The following is a 20,708-nucleotide window of genomic DNA, read 5'->3' on the forward strand; positions in this document are numbered from 1 at the left end:
ATAATTGTACCTCCCTTCTTCAGACACTGCATGACACCCATCTAATCAAGGTGCTTTACCTGCTGTCATAATTTTCAAAACTATTTGCACTTCATCTTTTTTTTCGCCTCCCTTTTTCTCTGCCATAACTGATTTTCTTAGCACCTCCAATGTTACTATCAATCCCTCCATATCCTCCTTCTCATTCATTAGTGCTCTAAAATACTCTACCCACCATCCTCTTAATGCCTCTCCTTCTGTTAACATCTGTTCATCAGTGCCTTTTATGTTTACATGTAAACACACACACACTGATAGAGAGAATCTGATAAAATGGGATGACAGAAATACAAGAGGACATGGAAAGAAAATAAAAAAAGACAGCTATAGAAGAGATTTGAAAAAGAACAGCTTTCCTCACAGAGCAATAGACAGTTGGAACAAGTTAGATGAGAAAGTGGTGTGTGCAAAATCAATACATGAATTTAAAAATAGTTTAGATAAAATGAGATATGAAGACGGGACCCCACGAGCATAGCTCCCCTTCCCGTAAAATACAACTAGGTAAATACAACTAGGTAAATACACACACAGAATCTGATAAAATGGGATGACAGAAATACAAGAGGACACGGAAAGAAAATAAAAAAAGACAGCTATAGAAGATATTTGAAAAAGAACAGCTTTCCTCACAGAGTAATAGACAGTTGGAACAAGTTAGATGAGAAAGTGGTGTGTGCAAAAACAATACATGAATTTAAAAATAGTTTAGATAAAATGAGATATGAAGACGGGACCCCACGAGCATAGCTCCCCTTCCCGTAAAATACAACTAGGTAAATACACACACACACACACACACACTAGAGCAAAGAAGAGAGAGAGGAGATTTGATAGCTATTTACAGAATCATGAAAGGCATAGAAATTACTGATAGAGAGAATCTGATAAAATGGGATGACAGAAATACAAGAGGACACGGAAAGAAAATAAAAAAAGACAGCTATAGAAGAGATTTGAAGAAGAACAGCTTTCCTCACAGAGTAATAGACAGTTGGAACAAGTTAGATGAGAAAGTGGTGTGTGCAAAAACAATACATGAATTTAAAAACAGTTTAGATAAAATGAGATATGAAGACGGGACCCCACGAGCATAGCTCCCCTTCCCGTAAAATACAACTAGGTAAATACACACATACACCACAAACTTATTATGCTTCTACTCAAGACTAATAGACATAGTGCAAGAAAGGAATGGATGGGCTGATTGTGCCTTCCTGGACTTGCAAAAAGCTTTTGACAAAGTACCACACAGAAAATTACAAAAAAAAAACTGGAAAAAATAGGAGGAATACAAGGGAACCTACTAAAATGGTTGGAGGACTTCCTGACTGGTAGAAAGATGAGAGTAGTGCTCAGAGAAATATATTCAGATTGGAAAGAAGTGATCAGTGGAGAACCACAAGGATCTATATTGGCACCAATAATGTTTACTATTTATGTGAATGACATGGATGAGGATGTGAAATGTTACATGAGCTTCTTTGCAGACGACACCAAACTGTTAAGGAAAGTAGAAACTGATAAGGACTAGGAAGCACTGCAGGAAGACCTAAATAAGTTATGGAACTGGAGTCAGAAATGGGAAGTGGACTTTAATACTAAGAAGTGTAGCATAATGGAGTTTGGAAAGAGCAAAAACAGAATATCAAGACAATATAGAATTGGAACCAAGGAGGTAAAGAAGGAAGGATCCGAAAAAGATTTAGGTGTAATTATCACAAACAACTTGTCCTATGACAAACAGATTAATAAAATTGTCGGGGAGTCTTACAACTTGCTAAGATCAATAAAAATGGCATTTGCATACTTGGATGAGGACATGATAAAAAAATATTGGTTACATTGATAAGGCCTAGATTAGAATATGCGGTGACATTGTTGTCACCCAGTACCAAAAAGAATATAAAGAAAATAGAAAGAATCCAGAGAGCAGCAACAAAAATGGCACCTGCACCTCCAAACTTATCATATGTAGAGAGAGTGGCTAAATTGGAGTTACCAACGCTGGAGCAAAGAAGAGAGAGAGGTGACCTACTGACCATCTACAGAATCATGAAAGGCACAGAGATACTCGATAGAGAGGACTTACTAAACTGGGACAAGAGAAGCACAAAAGGGCATGGAAAGAAAATCAAGAAACATAGCTACAGAAAAGAACTGAAGAAAAACAGTTTTCCACATAGAGTAGTGGACACTTGGAACAAACTGGACAAAGAAATATGTGCAAAAAACATTCATGAGTTTAAAAGCAAACTAAACACTGAGAGATACAAAGGCGGGACACCACAAGCATAGCTCCCCTTCCCCCAAAATACAACTATGTAAATATACACACACAGTGTGATAGGTATCTGGAGCAAGCTGAATGAGGAAACAGTGAGTGCTAAAACTATCCAAGATTTTAAGAACAAATTGGATGCGGAAAGATACAAAAGCGGGTCACTATGAGCATAGCTCTCTTCCTGTAAAATACAAATAGGTAAATACACACACACACACACACATATATATATATATGTTTTCCACATAGAGTAGTGGACACTTGGAACAAACTGGACAAAGAAATATGTGCAAAAAACATTCATGAGTTTAAAAGCAAACTAAACACTGAGAGATACAAAGGCGGGACACCACAAGCATAGCTCCCCTTCCCCCAAAATACAACTATGTAAATATACACACACAGTGTGATAGGTATCTGGAGCAAGCTGAATGAGGAAACAGTGAGTGCTAAAACTATCCAAGATTTTAAGAACAAATTGGATGCGGAAAGATACAAAAGCGGGTCACTATGAGCATAGCTCTCTTCCTGTAAAATACAAATAGGTAAATACACACACACACACACACACACACACACATATATATATATATATATATATATATATATATATATATGTATATATATGTATATATATATATATATATATATATATATATATATATATATATATATGTGTGTGTATTTACCTAGTATTTTGCGGGAAGGGGAGCTATGCTCATGGTGTCCCGTCTTCATATCTCATTTTATCTAAACTACTTTTAAATTCATGTATTGTTTTTGCACACACCACTTTCTCATCTAACTTGTTCCAAATGTCTATCACTCTGTGAGGAAAGCTGTTCTTTTTCAGATCTCTTCTATAGGTGTCTTTCTTGATTTTCTTTCCGTGTCCTCTTATATTTCTATCATCCCATTTTATTAGATCCTCTCTATCAATAGTTTCTATGCCTTTCATCATTCTATAAATAGTTATCAAATCTCCTCTCTCTCTTTTTTGCTCTAATGTCTGTAGTTCAAGTTTTGCTAGTTTCTCTTCATATGATAGTTTTGTAAGTGTTGTTGCCAATTTTGTAATTGCTCTTTGTATTCTTTCAAGTTTTGTTATACATTTTTTTGTACTTGGTGACCACATCGTTGCTGTATATTTCAATCTTGGTCTTATCAAAGTGATTTGTATTTTCTTCACCATTTCTTCATCCAGGTATGTAAATGTTACTTTGATTGTTCTTACATATACCATACATATACCTAGGCTTTTTCCCCCTTACAAGGGAGGTAGCCAAAAAGGAAAAGGCACAAAATCACTTCCACCCATTCCATCCCCGAAAACACTCCACACCCCTCCACCCTCCCTCCCATCTTAGCACCTCCTAGATGATGGGTCATCCCTGCACCCTGTCCACTGCCCTGGGTCAGAAGCAGTGTCGCAAGACACAGCACATCCACAGCAAGGCCGCTTCATTAAATCGGCGACCCCCCCTCTCCGTCCCCCCATATAAAGGAGAGGACGGGGAGAAATCCCTTCGGGCTGCGTCAAAATTTTGCTCACACACACGACCTCACCCCCCATTCCCCCATCCATTCCACCTCATGCATCACAACATTTTCCATATACAACCATTCTCCATTCACCCCTGTCTTCTGTCCTCTCCCATCCTTCCTCAACAGACATTCCCCTCTTCCCCAAAGCCCCCTTCACCCCATCCATCCATCTCATCCTAGGACGTCCCCTCATGTTCACTCCCTCCACATCTGCCTTCCATACCTCCTTTACTAGTCTTTCTTCACTCATTCTTTCCATGTGTCCAAACCATCCCAATACTCTTTCATCAACCCTATCTCCCAGCTCCCTTTCCACCCATGTTCTCCTCCTCACCTCCTCATTTCTCACTCTATCTAGCCTAGTAACCCCCATCATACTTCTCAGACACCTCATCTCAAACCCATTCAAGCTTCTTCTCTCTTCCTCTCTTATGTTCCATGTTTCTGCTCCATACAGTACTGTTGGCACAATCACTCCTTCATACAGTCTCCTCTTAGCATCCATTCCCAAATTTCTATTCCTCATTACACTTTTTAATCCACCAAGGCATTTACTCGCTTCTCTCAATCTACATTCTACCTCCACCTTCACTCCACCTTTTCCTGCCACATTTGCACCCAAATATCTAAAACTATCCACTTCCTCCAGTTGCTCTCCCTTAATGCTCACTTCCAGACTACTGCCACTTTCACCCCTTGTACATCTCATCACCTTACTTTTACCCACATTTATCTTCAGCTTTCTTCTATCACACACTCTCCCAAACTTTGTCACCAACTTCCTCAATCCCTCCTCTGATCCTGCCACAAGCGCAGTGTCATCTGCAAACAACAGCTGGCTCACCTCCCACTTTTCTCCATTTTTTTTAACCATCTCCAATCCCTGACCCACTACCCTTGCATTTACCTCTCGCACTACCCCATCCATGTATAAGTTGAACAGCCAGGGTGACATAACACATCCTTGACGAGGTCCCACCTTTACCTCGAACCACTCACTCTCTCCATTTCTAATCCTGACACAAGCTCTACTACTCTCATAAAAACTCTTGACAGCTCCGAGAAGCTTTCCTCCTATCCTGTATATCCACATAACCTCCCACGGTGCCTTTCTGTCTACCCTGTCTTAAGCCTTTTCCAGATCCATAAAGGCCCAAAAAACATCCTTCCCCTTTCCTACAGCTTTCTCACATATCTGTCTTACCACAAAAATCTGATCTACACAACCTCTACCTGTCCTAAACCCACACTGTTCCTCACCAATTACTCCCTCTGTTCCTCTCCTAATCCTCTCAATCAAGATCCTCCCATAAGCCTTCCCAACTACACTTAACAAGCTAATCCTTCTGAAACTACTACATTCACACTTGTCCCCCTTTCCCTTGTAAAGTGGAACTATACAAGCACTCCTCCAGTCCTCCGGCACTCTACCTTCTCTCCAGCAAACATTAAATAACCTCACCAACCAGTCCACCATCACTATACCTCCTTTTTTAAGACATTCTGCATGGCATCCATCCAGACCAGGTGCCTTACCTGCTTTCATCATCTTAACTGCTGCCTTCACTTCAGCCTTCCTTATTTCTCCTCCATTTTCCTCACTCATCACGGTCATTTTCTTAGCATTTCTCACTGCAGCTATCTTTCCCTCCCTATCCTCCTTCACATTAAGCAACTCCCTAAAATATTCTGCCCATCTTCCCCTTACTGCCTTCTCCTCCATTATCATCTCTCCATCTGCACCTTTTACCTTTTCTTCTCTACTTGATTCGCCTCCTCTTCCTCTCTTAATTTCTTTCCAAAACATCTTTTTATTACTTTCAAAATTTTCTGTCATACTCCTACCCCATTTTACATCTGCTCTCCTCTTTGCCTCCTTTACCTTTTGCTTTACTTCTCTTTTCTTTTCTTTGTACGTCTCATATGACTCCCTCGTCCTATTTTGTAACCAATCTGTGTAAGCTTGCTTCTTCTCTTCTACAACCTTCTTCATTTCCTCATCCCACCATTCACTACCCTTCCTTCTATTTCCTCCTGTCCTTCTTGTTCCACACACCATCTTTGCACACTTTGTGACTCCCTCCTTGAACCATCCTCATTCCTCCTCTATTCCTAGATCTACTCTATCCTTCACTCCCTCCCACTCCTCCTTCAGCTTCTTCTTGTACTCCTTCTCCTTTTCCTCTTCGTTTAAAGAGTTCACTCTAAGCACCTCCCTACCTTTTGTCCCTTTCCTCTTTCTCCATCTATCCTCCACTCTCAACTTACCTTCCACCAGAAAATGATCTGATATTCCCCCACCCTCTCCCCTTAGCACATGTACATCCTTAACTCTTCCTATCATAATCCTATTTACCACTACATAGTCCATTAAAGCTCTATCTACCACCCTTCCCTCCACCACCTTCTCCCATGTGTACTTATGCTTGACTTTCTTCCGAAACACTGTATTTGCTATCATCAACTCTCTTTCTAGACACATTTCCACCATCAACTCTCCACTACGATTTTTTCCTGGAACTCCACATTTCCCAACCACTCCATCATGTATACGCCTCATATACATGACGAGTAGTATCGCCCAGTCATATAACCCACTCACTCCCTCACACACTCACCAAACACCAGCCGGCCGACAATGAGGCCTTATGAATGGGATACAATCAATTGGCTCCTTTCCTACCCTAGCTTTAAGGTCTCCCAGTACTATTACATTTACACTTCTCCCTAAACCCTCTATGCACTCATTTAAATCTATCCAAAAGGCCTCCCTTTCTTCTACACTCTTCTCACTGCCAGGCCCATATGCACTTACAAAACTCACATCTTCTTTCCCACATTATCCTTGAGGAAACCTTCCACTCCACTACACGTTTACCTATCTCTTCACTTACTAGTATAGCCACCCTTTCCCTCCCTCGCCCTCTCTTCACTCCTGATAACCTCCCACTTACACTCCCAAACTTACAATCGCCCTTCCCTTTCAGCTTAGTTTCACTCAAAGCCAACACATCCATCTTTCTCACAAACATACTACCTATCTCTTCCCTTTTACTCTCATCTGTACCACATCCACGCACATTAAAAGACCCAAACCTTAGGGTGCTGGTCCGAGAACTTCCAGCCCCTCTTATGCCTTTGCCTTTACTTTTAGGAATTGCCCTGTGGGGCTACAAGGAGAAGGATGCCTAGTCCCAATCCCCGTCCCTTTCTTCTCGCCTCTTACGATCAAAGTGGGAATACTTGGTGGCAGTATTCTTTTCCCCCACCACAGAAAAATAAATACTCAGAGAAATGGTACAGTATAGCAGCAAGGGGTTGGGGGACAGCATAACGGAGGGACAGTTGTAGTATAAAAGTGTCATCATTTCTCTATGAACAGAGTTTTCCTCTATCATGGACAAAATGATGTGTGGCTCTGGTCCATAGGGGCAACCCATATAGACCCTAAAGTATCGACTGCATGCTACGCTGCCGCAATAACAAGCAGCCAATACCCCAGACGGGGTATTGTTCTTATTGAATTATAAGTTTCTCCAAAAATCTTGTTTATATGTTTCTCAGGTGACATATTATTCGTAATAATGACTCCCAGGTCCTTCTCATTTGCTACTTTTTTTTATTCCTTCTTCTCCCAATTTATATGATCCTATTATTCTCTTTTTGCTTTTTCCAAATTCCATTATACTACACTTCTTAGTATTGAACTCCATCTCCCACTTCCTACTCCATTCCCATACTTTATTGAGATCACTCTGTAGTGACTCACAATCTTCTTCAGTGTTCACTTTTTTTTAACAGCTTTGCATCATCTGCAAAGAAGCTCATATAACTTTCAATTTCTTCATCCATATCATTAATATATATAGCAAACATTATTGGGGCCAGAACTGTTCTTTGTGAAAAAACACTTATTACTTCATCCCAATTAGTGTTTGTCTCTTATCGCTACTCTCATTTTTCTTTCTTGCAAAAAGTCTTTCATCCATTTAAGCAGTTTGCCCTGTATTCCTCCTTCAGTTTCTAATTTCTTAAGCAACTTCTTATGTGGTACTTTGTCAAAAGCTTTTTTTAGGTCTAGAAATGCACAATCAGCCCATCCATCTCTTGTCTTATATGTATTAGCCTTGAATAGAAACATATTAAATTGGTGACACATGATCGTCCTTGTCTGAATCCAAATTGCCTTGGATTTAGTACGTTGTTTTTTTCCAAATATTTTACCCATCTACTTTTGACAATTCTTTCACAAATTTTTGCTATTGTACTTGTTAGAGAGACTGGTCTATAGTTGGTAGGGTCTTTATTTCCCCCTTTATATATAGGTACTATATTTGCTTTTTTCCAATCATTTGGAACTTTTCCTTTTTCCAGGACCTGTTTATTATGCTATGTATTTTGTCTGCCAGTTCATTCCTGCATTCTTTCATTCCAGTTTGCTATTTCATCTGGTCCATGCGATTTTCTGACATCAAGATTACTCAAATGTTTCATTATTTTGTTCTTTGTTACTTCTATTTCTTTCATAGGGGGGACTTTCTCTTTCCATTCAATCTCTCCAGGTTGTATGTTCTCCCTTGTAAACACTGATTTAAAATGCTTGTTCATAATTTCTGCCATTTCTATTTCCTTTGTGTATTCAACTCCTTGTCTTAATTTCTCTAATTCTTGTTTGTTTTTCAGTTTGTTGTTTACAAATATGTAAAATAGTTTTGGTTGATCTTTACATTTTTCTATGACATCTTTTTCATATTTTCTCTTTTCCTCTCTGCACACTTGTACATATTCATTTCTATAGCAAGTATATATTTTCCATTTTTCAGGTCTTTTGTCTTTCTTCATCTGGTCCAAGGTTTATCTCTTTTGTCTTTTAACTCCCTACAACCTTTGTTGTACCAACACTTTACATTTTTTTTTTTTTTACATACTTTTCCACTCTTTTTTTTTCTTTTTTCTCTAAATTTTTGTCAAAATATTCCATTTCTCTTCCACTGTTGTTTCTTCTTTGTATGGGGCAGAAATATGGAACATAAGAGAGGAAGAGAGAAGGAGTTTGAATGTGTTTGAGATGATGTGTCTGAGAAGTATGATGGGGGTTACTAGGCTAGATAGAGTGAGAAATGAGGAGGTGAGGAGAAGAACGGGGGTGGAAAGGGAGTTGGGAGATAGGGTTGATGAAAGAGTATTAGGATGGTTTGGACACATGGAAAGAATGAGTGAAGAAAGACTAGTAAAGGAGGTATGGAAGGCAGATGTGGAGGGAGTGAACATGAGGGGACGTCCTAGGATGAGATGGATGGATGGGGTGAAAGGGGCTTTGGGGAAGAGGGGAATGTCTGTTGAGGAAGGATGGGAGAGGACAGAAGACAGGGGTGAATGGAGAATGGTTGTATATGGAAAATGTTGTGATGCATGAGGTGGAATGGGCGGGGGGGTGAGGTAGTATGTGTGAGCAAATTTGACGCAGCCTGAAGGGATTTCTCCCCGTCTTCTCCTTTTATGCATGAGGGGGACGGAGAGGGGGGTCACCGATTTAATGAAGCGGCCTTGCTGTGGATGTGCTGTGTCTTGCGACACTGCTTCTGACCCAGGGCAGTGGACAAGGTGCAGGGATGACCCGTCATCCAGGAGGTGCTCAGATGGGAGGGAGGGTGGAGGGGTGTGGAGTGTATTCAGGGGTGAAATGGGTGGGAGTTTTTTTATGCCTTTTTCTTTTTGGCTACCCCCCTTGTAAGGGGGAAAAAGCCTTGGTATATGTATGAATGTATATTCTTTCCCAGTTTTCTTTTTGAAAGAATTCTCTTATTTTATCAAAATTTGTTTTTTCATACATCTTCCTTTTCTATATTGTTCATTTCTTTTCATGTATTTTTCCTCATTTAGTTCCAGTTCAATCAATATGTGGTAACTTTTACTTATTGGTGTCTTATATTCAATCTTTTCCACTATTTTAGGTTCAGATGTGATTATTAGGTCTAGTCTTGATGGTTCTTCATTTCTATACCTAGTGTTCTCTTGTATCCATTGTGTCATTGTATGGTCAATAATCGTCTTGAGTAGAACATTTCCCCATGAGTCATCTCCACCCTTTACTGTCATCTCTTCCCAGCAGACTTCTTTGCAATTAAAGTCGCCCATCATAACTATTCTTCCTCCATCTTCCATTATCTTATTTAATGTTATCCTTGTGTCTTCTAACATACTTGTATGTTCACTCTCTTCCCACGAGGCTGTTTTTGGCGGCACATGATTTATCACAAACTTTCTGCTCTTCTTATCTCTGTCTTCCACTTCGATCATAATCATCTCTACTGTATTCTTTCCATATGTGACACACCTCACGTTTATATCCTTCTTAGTCAGGAACATAACTCCACCCCCTTGTTTTGTCTCTCTGTTTCTAATCCAATAGTTATATGCATCATGTCCTACACTTGGGTGGTAGTGGACCTTTTAATTTTGTTTCTACAATTCCCATTATGTCTGGCTTTTTCCTTCAGATAATCATTCAGTTCATTCAATCCTGTTATTAATCCATCTATATTTGTGTAAGACACTCTTAATTTTCTGCTACTTCCATTGTATTCTCTGTTTCCCTTTTGTTTTTCTCTAGTATGTCCCATTTCCTCACTTTCATGTTCACTACTCTCCAATAGAATTTCTCTTTTTCTGACTCTGTTCTGTTCTCGTTTTTTTTCCTTAGCTTCTTGTCTCTTTGTTTTCCTCTATTCTTTCTTCTTTATTTATTTCTCTTTTTATCCATACCTTTTTATATTGTTCACTGTTTTCTAGTTTCCCTGTTTTTGCTAAGATGTTCTCTGCTGTCGTTTGTGAGCTGAATTTAATCTTAATTGGTCTGGTCTTATCAGTACTATACTTTCCGAGTCCATACATCTCTTCAATTTGTTTCATGATTTCAGCTTCATCTTCCTGAACTAATTCTAATAAACTGCTTACTTTTTCTTTTTCTTCTTTGATTCTTGTGGTTCTATTTAGATTATACTTCTTTTCCATTCCTAATATAATTATACACTTCTTTTTATCTGCTAAGTCTCTTACTATATTCTCCTGTCTCATCACTTTAATAACTGAGTCTTCAGTTTGTTCTTTCATTTGCTGTTTTATTATGTCAGTACAGTATATGCAACTTTACTGTTCTCTTGGATTTTTTCCAACCCTGTGCTTCTTGTGCTATGGACTTTTCTCTTTTTTTTTTCCCTCTTTAATTCCTCATTCTCATCTTTTATTTCTTTTAACTGTCTTTTTAATTCTTCTATTTCTTTAGGATTTTGTTCACCTTCTCTAGTTCTTCTAATTTTTCAACTCTCTGCGCAATATTTGTTATTTTACCAAACCTACTCTCCCAATGTTCAGTCATTTTCTCAAGTTTTTCCTCTAGTCTTGCTAATCAGGGGAGGTTGGTATCCCCCCTCTCATTAAATCCCTGGAAATTATTATCTTCACCTTCCATTGTGCTGCTCTTATCTATATTTCTAATCTTTACATTTTTATTAATTCCTTCTTCTCCAAAATCATCATCGGTCCTTTGCTTGTTTACAAGACGCCTGGCCTACTGGACCAAGTCCTCCCCTTCCTCATTTCCTTCCATTTCCCTCAGTAATCCCTCCCCTTCTCCTTTTTCATAACCTTCTCACTACACCACGAGCTTTCCCCTTCCCTATAAATACAACACAGGTACTTCTTTGTCATTGTGATCCTTGAAATCCTTGGATAACTCCGGAGTCCGAACTTCGCTGTCACCTTGACCAACGTGTGTGTGTGTGTGTGTGTGTGTGTGTATTTACCTAGTTGTATTTACCTAGTTGTATTTTACGGGAAGGGGAGCTATGCTCGTGGGGTCCCGTCTTCATATCTCATTTTATCTAAACTATTTTTAAATTCATGTATTGTTTTTGCACACACCACTTTCTCATCTAACTTGTTCCAACTGTCTATTACTCTGTGAGGAAAGCTGTTCTTTTTCAAATCTCTTCTATAGCTGTCTTTTTTTATTTTCTTTCCGTGTCCTCTTGTATTTCTATCATCCCATTTTATCAGATTCTCTCTATCAGTAATTTCTATGCCTTTCATGATTCTGTAAATAGCTATCAAATCTCCTCTCTCTCTTCTTTGCTCTAGTGTCTGTAGTTCAAGTTTTGCTAGTCTCTCTTCATATGATAGTTTTGAGAGTGTTGGTGCCAATTTTGTGATTGCTCTTTGTATTCTTTCAAGTTTTGTTATACATTTTGTACTTGGTGACCATATCGTTGCTGCATATTCCAATCTTGTGTGTATTTATTTACCTAGTTGTATTTACCTAGTTGTATTTTACGGGAAGGGGAGCTATGCTCGTGGGGTCCCGTCTTCATATCTCATTTTATCTAAACTATTTTTAAATTCATGTATTGTTTTTGCACACACCACTTTCTCATCTAACTTGTTCCAACTGTCTATTACTCTGTGAGGAAAGCTGTTCTTTTTCAAATCTCTTCTATAGCTGTCTTTTTTTATTTTCTTTCCGTGTCCTCTTGTATTTCTGTCATCCCATTTTATCAGATTCTCTCTATCAGTAATTTCTATGCCTTTCATGATTCTGTAAATAGCTATCAAATCTCCTCTCTCTCTTCTTTGCTCTAGTGTCTGTAGTTTAAGTTTTTGTAGTGTGTGTGTGTGTGTGTGTGTGTGTGTGTATTTACCTAGTTGTATTTTACGGGAAGGGGAGCTATGCTCGTGGGGTCCCGTCTTCATATCTCATTTTATCTAAACTATTTTTAAATTCATGTATTGTTTTTGCACACACCCCTTTCTCATTTAACTTGTTCCAACTGTCTATTATTCTGTGAGGAAAGCTGTTCTTTTTTCAGATCTCTTCTATAGCTGTCTTTTTTTATTTTCTTTCCGTGTCCTCTAGTATTTCTATCATCCCATTTTATCAGATTCTCTCAGTAATTTCTATGCCTTTCATGATTCTGTAAATAGCTATCAAATCTCCTCTCTCTCTTCTTTGCTCTAGTGTCTGTAGTTCAAGTTTTTCTAGTCTCTCTTCATATGATAGTTTTGAGAGTGTTGGTGCCAATTTTGTAATTGCTCGTGTGTGTGTGTGTGTATTTACCTAGTTGTATTTTACGGGAAGGGGAGCTATGCTCGTGGGGTCCCGTCTTCATATCTCATTTTATCTAAACTATTTTTAAATTCATGTATTGTTTTTGCACACACCACTTTCTCATCTAACTTGTTCCAACTGTTTATTACTCTGTGAGGAAAGCTGTTCTTTTTCAAGTCTCTTCTATAGCCGTCTTTTTTTATTTTCCCTCCGTGTCCTCTTGTATTTCTGTCATCCCATTTTATCAGATTCTCTCTATCAGTAATTTCTATGCCTTTCATGATTCTGTAAATAGCTATCAAATCTCCTCTCTCTCTTCTTTGCTCTAGTGTCTGTAGTTCAAGTTTTTCTAGTCTCTCTTCATATGATAGTTTTGAGAGTGTTAGTGCCAGTTTTGTAATTGCTCTTTGTATTCTTTCAAGTTTTTTTATACATTTTTTTGTACTTGGTGACCATATCGTTGCTGCATATTCCAATCTTGGTCTTATCAGGGTGATTAGGATTTTCTTCATCATTTCTTCATCCAGGTATGTAAATGCAACTTTGATTGTTCTTATTAAATTATAGGTTTCTCCAAAAATCTTATATGTTTCTCAGGTGACATATTATTCATAACAATGACTCCCAGGTCCTTCTCATTTTCTACTTTTTTTATTCCTTCTTCTCCCAATTTATATGCTCCTGTTATTCTGTTTTTGCTTTTTCCAAATTCCATTATACTACACTTTTTTGTATTGAACTCCATCTCCCACTTCCTACTCCATTCCTGTACTATATTTAGGTCTCTCTGTAGTGATTCACAATCTTCTTCAGTTTTCACTCTTTTCAGTAGTTTTGCATCATCTGCAAAGAAGCTCATATAGCTTTCAATTCCTTCATCCATATCATTAATATATATAGCAAACATTATTGGGGCCAGAACTGTTCCCTGCGGAACACCGCTTATTACTTCATCCCATTTTGATGTATTTACCTATTTACCTAGTTGTATTTTACGGGAAGGGGAGCTATGCTCGTGGGGTCCCGTCTTCATATCTCATTTTATCTAAACTATTTTTAAATTCATGTATTGTTTTTGCACACACCACTTTCTCATCTAACTTGTTCCAACTGTCTATTGCTCTGTGAGGAAAGCTGTTCTTTTTCAAATCTCTTCTATAGTTGTCTTTTTTTATTTTCTTTCCGTGTCCTCTTGTATTTCTGTCATCCCATTTTATCAGATTCTCTCTATCAGTAATTTCTATGCCTTTCATGATTCTGTAAATAGCTATCAAATCTCCTCTCTCTCTTCTTTGCTCTAGTGTCTGTAGTTTAAGTTTTTGTAGTCTCTCTTCATATGATAGTTTTGAGAGTGTTGGTGCCAGTTTTGTGATTGCTCTTTGTATTCTTTCAAGTTTTTTTATACATTTTTTGTACTTGGTGACCATATCGTTGCTGCATATTCCAATCTTGTGTGTGTATTTACCTAGTTGTATTTACCTAGTTGTATTTTACGGGAAGGGGAGCTATGCTCGTGGGGTCCCGTCTTCATATCTCATTTTATCTAAACTATTTTTAAATTCATGTATTGTTTTTGCACACACCACTTTCTCATCTAACTTGTTCCAACTGTCTATTACTCTGTGAGGAAAGCTGTTCTTTTTCAAATCTCTTCTATAGCTGTCTTTTTTTATTTTCTTTCCGTGTCCTCTTGTATTTCTGTCATCCCATTTTATCAGATTCTCTCTATCAGTAATTTCTATGCCTTTCATGATTCTGTAAATAGCTATCAAATCTCCTCTCTCTCTTCTTTGCTCTAGTGTCTGTAGTTTAAGTTTTTGTAGTGTGTGTGTGTGTGTGTGTGTGTGTGTGTGTATTTACCTAGTTGTATTTTACGGGAAGGGGAGCTATGCTCGTGGTTTCCCCGTCTTTATATCTCATTTTATCTGAACTATTTTTAAATTCATGTATTGTTTTTGCACACACTACTTTCACATCTAACTTGTTCCAACTGTCTATTATTCTGTGTGGAAAGCTGTTCTTTTTTCAGATCTCTTCTATAGCTGTCTTTTTTTATTTTCTTTCCGTGTCCTCTTGTATTTCTATCATCCCATTTTATCAGATTCTCTCAGTAATTTCTATGCCTTTCATGATTCTGTAAATAGCTATCAAATCTCCTCTCTCTCTTCTTTGCTCTAGTGTCTGTAGTTCAAGTTTTTCTAGTCTCTCTTCATATGATAATTTTGAGAGTGTTGGTGCCAATTTTGTAATTGCTCGTGTGTGTGTGTGTGTGTGTGTATTTACCTAGTTGTATTTTACGGGAAGGGGAGCTATGCTCGTGGGGTCCCGTCTTCATATCTCATTTTATCTAAACTATTTTTAAATTCATGTATTGTTTTTGCACACACCACTTTCTCATCTAACTTGTTCCAACTGTTTATTACTCTGTGAGGAAAGCTGTTCTTTTTCAAGTCTCTTCTATAGCCGTCTTTTTTTATTTTCCCTCCGTGTCCTCTTGTATTTCTGTCATCCCATTTTATCAGATTCTCTCTATCAGTAATTTCTATGCCTTTCATGATTCTGTAAATAGCTATCAAATCTCCTCTCTCTCTTCTTTGCTCTAGTGTCTGTAGTTCAAGTTTTTCTAGTCTCTCTTCATATGATAGTTTTGAGAGTGTTAGTGCCAGTTTTGTAATTGCTCTTTGTATTCTTTCAAGTTTTTTTATACATTTTTTTGTACTTGGTGACCATATCGTTGCTGCATATTCCAATCTTGGTCTTATCAGGGTGATTAGGATTTTCTTCATCATTTCTTCATCCAGGTATGTAAATGCAACTTTGATTGTTCTTATTAAATTATAGGTTTCTCCAAAAATCTTATATGTTTCTCAGGTGACATATTATTCATAACAATGACTCCCAGGTCCTTCTCATTTTCTACTTTTTTTATTCCTTCTTCTCCCAATTTATATGCTCCTGTTATTCTGTTTTTGCTTTTTCCAAATTCCATTATACTACACTTTTTTGTATTGAACTCCATCTCCCACTTCCTACTCCATTCCTGTACTATATTTAGGTCTCTCTGTAGTGATTCACAATCTTCTTCAGTTTTCACTCTTTTCAGTAGTTTTGCATCGTCTGCAAAGAAGCTCATATAGCTTTCAATTCCTTCATCCATATCATTAATATATATAGCAAACATTATTGGGGCCAGAACTGTTCCCTGCGGAACACCGTGTGTGTGTGTGTGTGTGTGTATGTGTGTGTGTGTGTGTGTGTGTGTGTGTGTGCGCGCATGTACGCTTGTATAGCATTCTTATAGTTGTTGAACTTTGTAACATTCTCAGCTTTTCCAATATATAATTGTTTTTCCTTTAAGAAGATTGTGGTAAATTAGGTTTCCATAATCTTCTGTTTATTTCAATGTTTCGTCTTTAATAAGACATTATGAGAATTAACCTTGATAATAGAGTACAATGGATATACACACTATAAGAAAAATGCAAATGGTACGAGACAATAAATGAGAAATATCTCATATATTTTTGATGATAGAGAGGGAGACTGCCACTGACCGACCAAGCACCTTCGTTAATGCACAGCTAAACCAGTTGACATTTCCAGGCAGCAACTGAAGAGTTAAAATGGTCGAAACGGGAACCTTGGACGGACAGGCATGGCAGATGGTCTTGTGGGGCAACATGGAATGCTTGGAGTACTTGTACACCTCTTGCGAGTACAGCGATTTGGACATCATCTTTCGAGAAGGGGTTTGCATCAAGGTAAGTGTGGATACTCGCCTTGAACATCATGCACTTCTTGAGCAAGGTGGGTTGTGCTTTCACATGTGCTGCCCCCGAGGAAGGCTTTGGACATAATCCGCGACTCCCTCAGGCCCACAGGCTGATCCTGTCCATGAAGTCACCCGTGTTCAGTGCCATGCTGATGGGACCCATGGCTACTACCGGTAAGCAGCTCAACCTTCCAGAGGATCACCATGAGACCTTCCGGAAGCTTCTGGATCACACGTACCTGGACCGGATGGACCTGGAGTCTGTTGAAGAGGCTCTCGAGGTGTACGCCATGGCCCACAAGTACTTGATGGAACATGCAAGGAAAACTTGTCTGCAGGTATGGGGGATGCATTTGCCCTAGTTATCCTGTCTGTTCTTCCTTGGATAATTTGAGTGGTCTCTCTACAAGAAGTTTCATTTTGTTGAAGTGCTGAATTCATCTGTTTGTGTGAAATAGTATGTGGAATATGGCTGGAGCCCATCCACCCAGGCCCGTAGCCACGGAGGGGCTATGGAGGGGATTAACACCCCCCCCCCAAATGCCCCCCTAGTAATCTCAAGCTCATATATATGTATTTTTCAGTCAGCTTCCGAGAATATTCTTTGCTGTCCTTCTATTATATATCTTGCCACTTTTTGTGACCTACATGTGTTTGTACCGCATGACCCATACATGATGTCCAATGCACTGTTGGCCCACACTGATGATCATATTACACATGGGTGCAATTGTGTCGGGAAAAGGAGGAATGGAGGTGGAGGTAGATTGTATATTAAGAAAAACATGTAGATGCCTTGGGTGATTAAGAAGTGGAATGAGAAATAAACGTTTGGGAATGGATGCTATGAGAAGATTGCATGAAGGAGTGATTTTGCTGACAACACTCTATGGGGCAGAAACATGGGACATAAGAGAGGATGAGTTTGAGTTTGTTTGAGATGAAATGCCTGAGAAGTATGATAGGGGTTAAAAGGCTGGATAGAGTGAGAAACAAGGAGGTGAGTAGGAGAACGGGAGTGGAAAGTGGGTTGGGAGATAGGGTTGATGAAAAGTATTGGGATGGTTTGGAAACGGTGAAGAAAGATTAGAAAAAGAGGTGTGGAAGGTAGAGGTAGAAGGAGTGAACATGAGGGGGTAACCAAGGGTAAGATGGATGGATGGGGTAAAAGGGACATTGGGAAAGAGGGGAATTTCTGTTGAAGCAGGACAGGAGAAGGCAGAAGATAGGGGTGAGTGGAGAATGGCTGTGTATGGATGATAGTGTGGTGCATGGAAGGGGTTGGAGGGGGTTAGGGAGTGGTTATATGTGAATGATATTTTGACACAGGCCCAAAGGGCTCTCTCCCCATCTTCTCCTTTTCTGCATGAGGGAATGGAGAGGGGTTGAAGAAAAGAGGGAGGGAGGGGAGAATAGGAGTAAAATGGGTGGGGATGAAATGGATGGGAGTGGAATTATGCCTTTTGACTTTGGCTATCTCCCTTGGAAGAGAAAAAAAAGCCCTTAATATATATATATGCATATACATGTGTATATACATATATAATTGTATGTACACACACACACACACACACACACACACACACACACACACACACTTTCAACGAACGGACGGCTTGAAGAACGTTCTGAAGAAAAGTGTAGATTGTGGATCCCAACGCAAAGAGAAGTGCCTTTTTGTATTTACAGGGTGGGGGTAATTTGCTCGTGGGGTTGTGGTAATGTATGGAATGTGTAGATGGGGAGGTTTTGCTGGGGAAATGTATGGTAATGAGGAAGTAGAGGACTTGGCCCTAACAGACCGCCGAAAAGTAAACAAGCGACCGCAAGACGAGCTGGAGGACGACGGAATGTCTAATAAAAATGTAAAGATTAGAAGTATAGATAGGAACAATACAGTAGAAAGTGATGAGAATATTTTCAAGGGATTTAAAGAGAGTGGGGGGGACAACCCCCCCCCCCCCCCCCCCCCGACTGACAAGACGAGAGAAGAAGGTTGATAAGGTGATCGAGGCCGTGGAGAGTAGGTTAGGTCATATGAACACCATTTTACAAAGGGTTGAAAGATTGGAAGAACTAGAAAAGGCGAATAAAAACTTAACTGATGAAATAGAAGACCTAAAAAGACAGTTAAGAGATGTAAAGGTGGAGAATGAGGAATTGAAGAAGAATAGTAAAGAAAACAGAGAGACAATAGCTAAAGAAAGTAAAAATTGGAAGAAAACCCAAGAAGGAAATAAGGTTTCATTCACTGACATAGTCAAACAGCAATTGAAAGAACATACTGAAGACTCAGTTATTAAAGTGATGAGACAAAAGGAGAATATAGTAAGAGATTTAGCAGACAAGAAGAAATGTATAATTATATTAGGAATGGAAGAGAAACACAACACAGATAGAACCACAAGAATCAAAGAGGAAAATGAAAAAGTAAGCCAATTACTAGAGTCAGTTCAGGAAGATGAACCAGAAATTATGAAACAAATCGAAGAGAAATTTAGACTCGGAAAGTATAGCACAGACAAGACCAGACCAATTAAGATTAAATTCAAGTCACAAACAACGGCAGAGAATATCTTATCCAAAACAGGGAAACTAGCAACAAGTGAACAATACAAAAAGATATGGATAAAAAGAGAAATGAATAAAGAGGAAAGAGAGGAAGAAAAGCAGAAAAGACTTGAAGCTAAGGCAAAAAACGAGAACAGAACAGAGTCAGAGAAAGAGAGATTCTATTGGAGAGTAGTGAACATGAAACTAAGGAAGTTCGACATACAAAAGAAAAACATAAGGGAAACAGAGAACACAATGGAAGTGGCAGAAAACTAAGAGTGTCTTACACAAATATAGATGGATTAATAACAGGATTGAATGAGCTGAATGATTATTTGAAGGAAAAAGAACCGGACATAATGGGAATTGTAGAAACAAAATTAAAAGGCCCACTACCACCCAACAGTGTAGGACATGATGCATACAATTATTGGATTAGAAACAGAGAGAAAAAGCAAGGGGGTGGAGTTATGTTCCTGACTAAGAAGGATATAAACGTGAAAGGTGTCATATATGGAAAGAATACAGTAGAGATGATTATGATAGAAGTGGAAGACAGAGATAAGAAGAGCAGAAAATTTGTGATAAATTATGTGCCTCCGAAAACAGCCTCATGGGAGGAGAGTGAACATAAAAGTATGTTAGAGGACACAAAGATAACATTAGATAAAATAATGGAAGATGGAGGAAGAATAGTTATGATGGGCGACTTTAATTGCAAAGAAATCTGCTGGGAAGAAATGACAGTAAAGGGTGGAGACGACTCATGGGGAAACGCTCTACTTGAGATGATTATTGACCACACAATGACACAATGGATACAGGAGAACACTAGGTATAGAAATGAAGAAGAACCATCGAGACTAGACTTATTAATTACATTTGGATTCAGACAAGGACGATCATGCGTCACCAATTTAATATGTTTCTATTCAAGGCTAATAGATATAATACAAGAAAGAGATGGATGGGCTGATTGTGCATTTCTAGACCTAAAAAAAGCTTTTGACAAAGTACCACATAAGAAGTTGCTTAAGAAACTAGAATCTGAAGGAGGAATACAAGGTAAATTACTAAATTGGATGGAAGACTTTTTGCAAGAAAGAAAAATGAGAGTAGTGATAAGAAACCAGCACTCAAAATGGAATGAAGTAATAAGCGGTGTCCCGCAGGGAACAGTCCTGGCCCCAATAATGTTTGCTATATATATTAATGATATGGATGAAGGAATTGAAAGCTATATGAGCTTCTTTGCAGACGATGCAAAACTACTGAAAAGAGTGAAAACTGAAGAAGATTGTGAATCACTACAGAGAGATCTAAATAAAGTACAGGAATGGAGTAGGAAGTGGGAGATGGAGTTCAATACAAAAAAGTGTAGTATAATGGAATTTGGAAAAAGCAAAAACAGA

The 20,708-nt window shown here is 38.6% G+C and overlaps 1 protein-coding gene across 2 annotated transcripts in view; it reads left to right on the top strand.

Moving 5' to 3' along the window:
• The window catches only part of LOC143022836 (BTB/POZ domain-containing protein 6-like), a 50,287-nt gene that overhangs the window by 7,683 nt on the left and 21,896 nt on the right, over positions 1-20,708 (top strand). Inside the window, exons 2-3 of one of the 2 annotated variants that reach the window (XM_076181216.1) lie at positions 16,575-16,732; positions 16,845-17,081. In XM_076181216.1, the coding sequence (XP_076037331.1) occupies positions 16,595-16,732; positions 16,845-17,081 (375 nt within the window). In that variant the 5' untranslated portion in view covers positions 16,575-16,594. Of the gene's footprint in view, positions 1-16,546; positions 16,733-16,844; positions 17,082-20,708 lie in introns of those variants that run through there. The other variant, XM_076181215.1, reaches the window with a different exon arrangement.

Source organism: Oratosquilla oratoria, unplaced genomic scaffold (assembly GCF_046742065.1).
Source record: "Oratosquilla oratoria isolate Oo_2021 unplaced genomic scaffold, ASM4674206v1 SCAFFOLD199, whole genome shotgun sequence".
NCBI lineage: Eukaryota > Metazoa > Arthropoda > Malacostraca > Stomatopoda > Squillidae > Oratosquilla > Oratosquilla oratoria.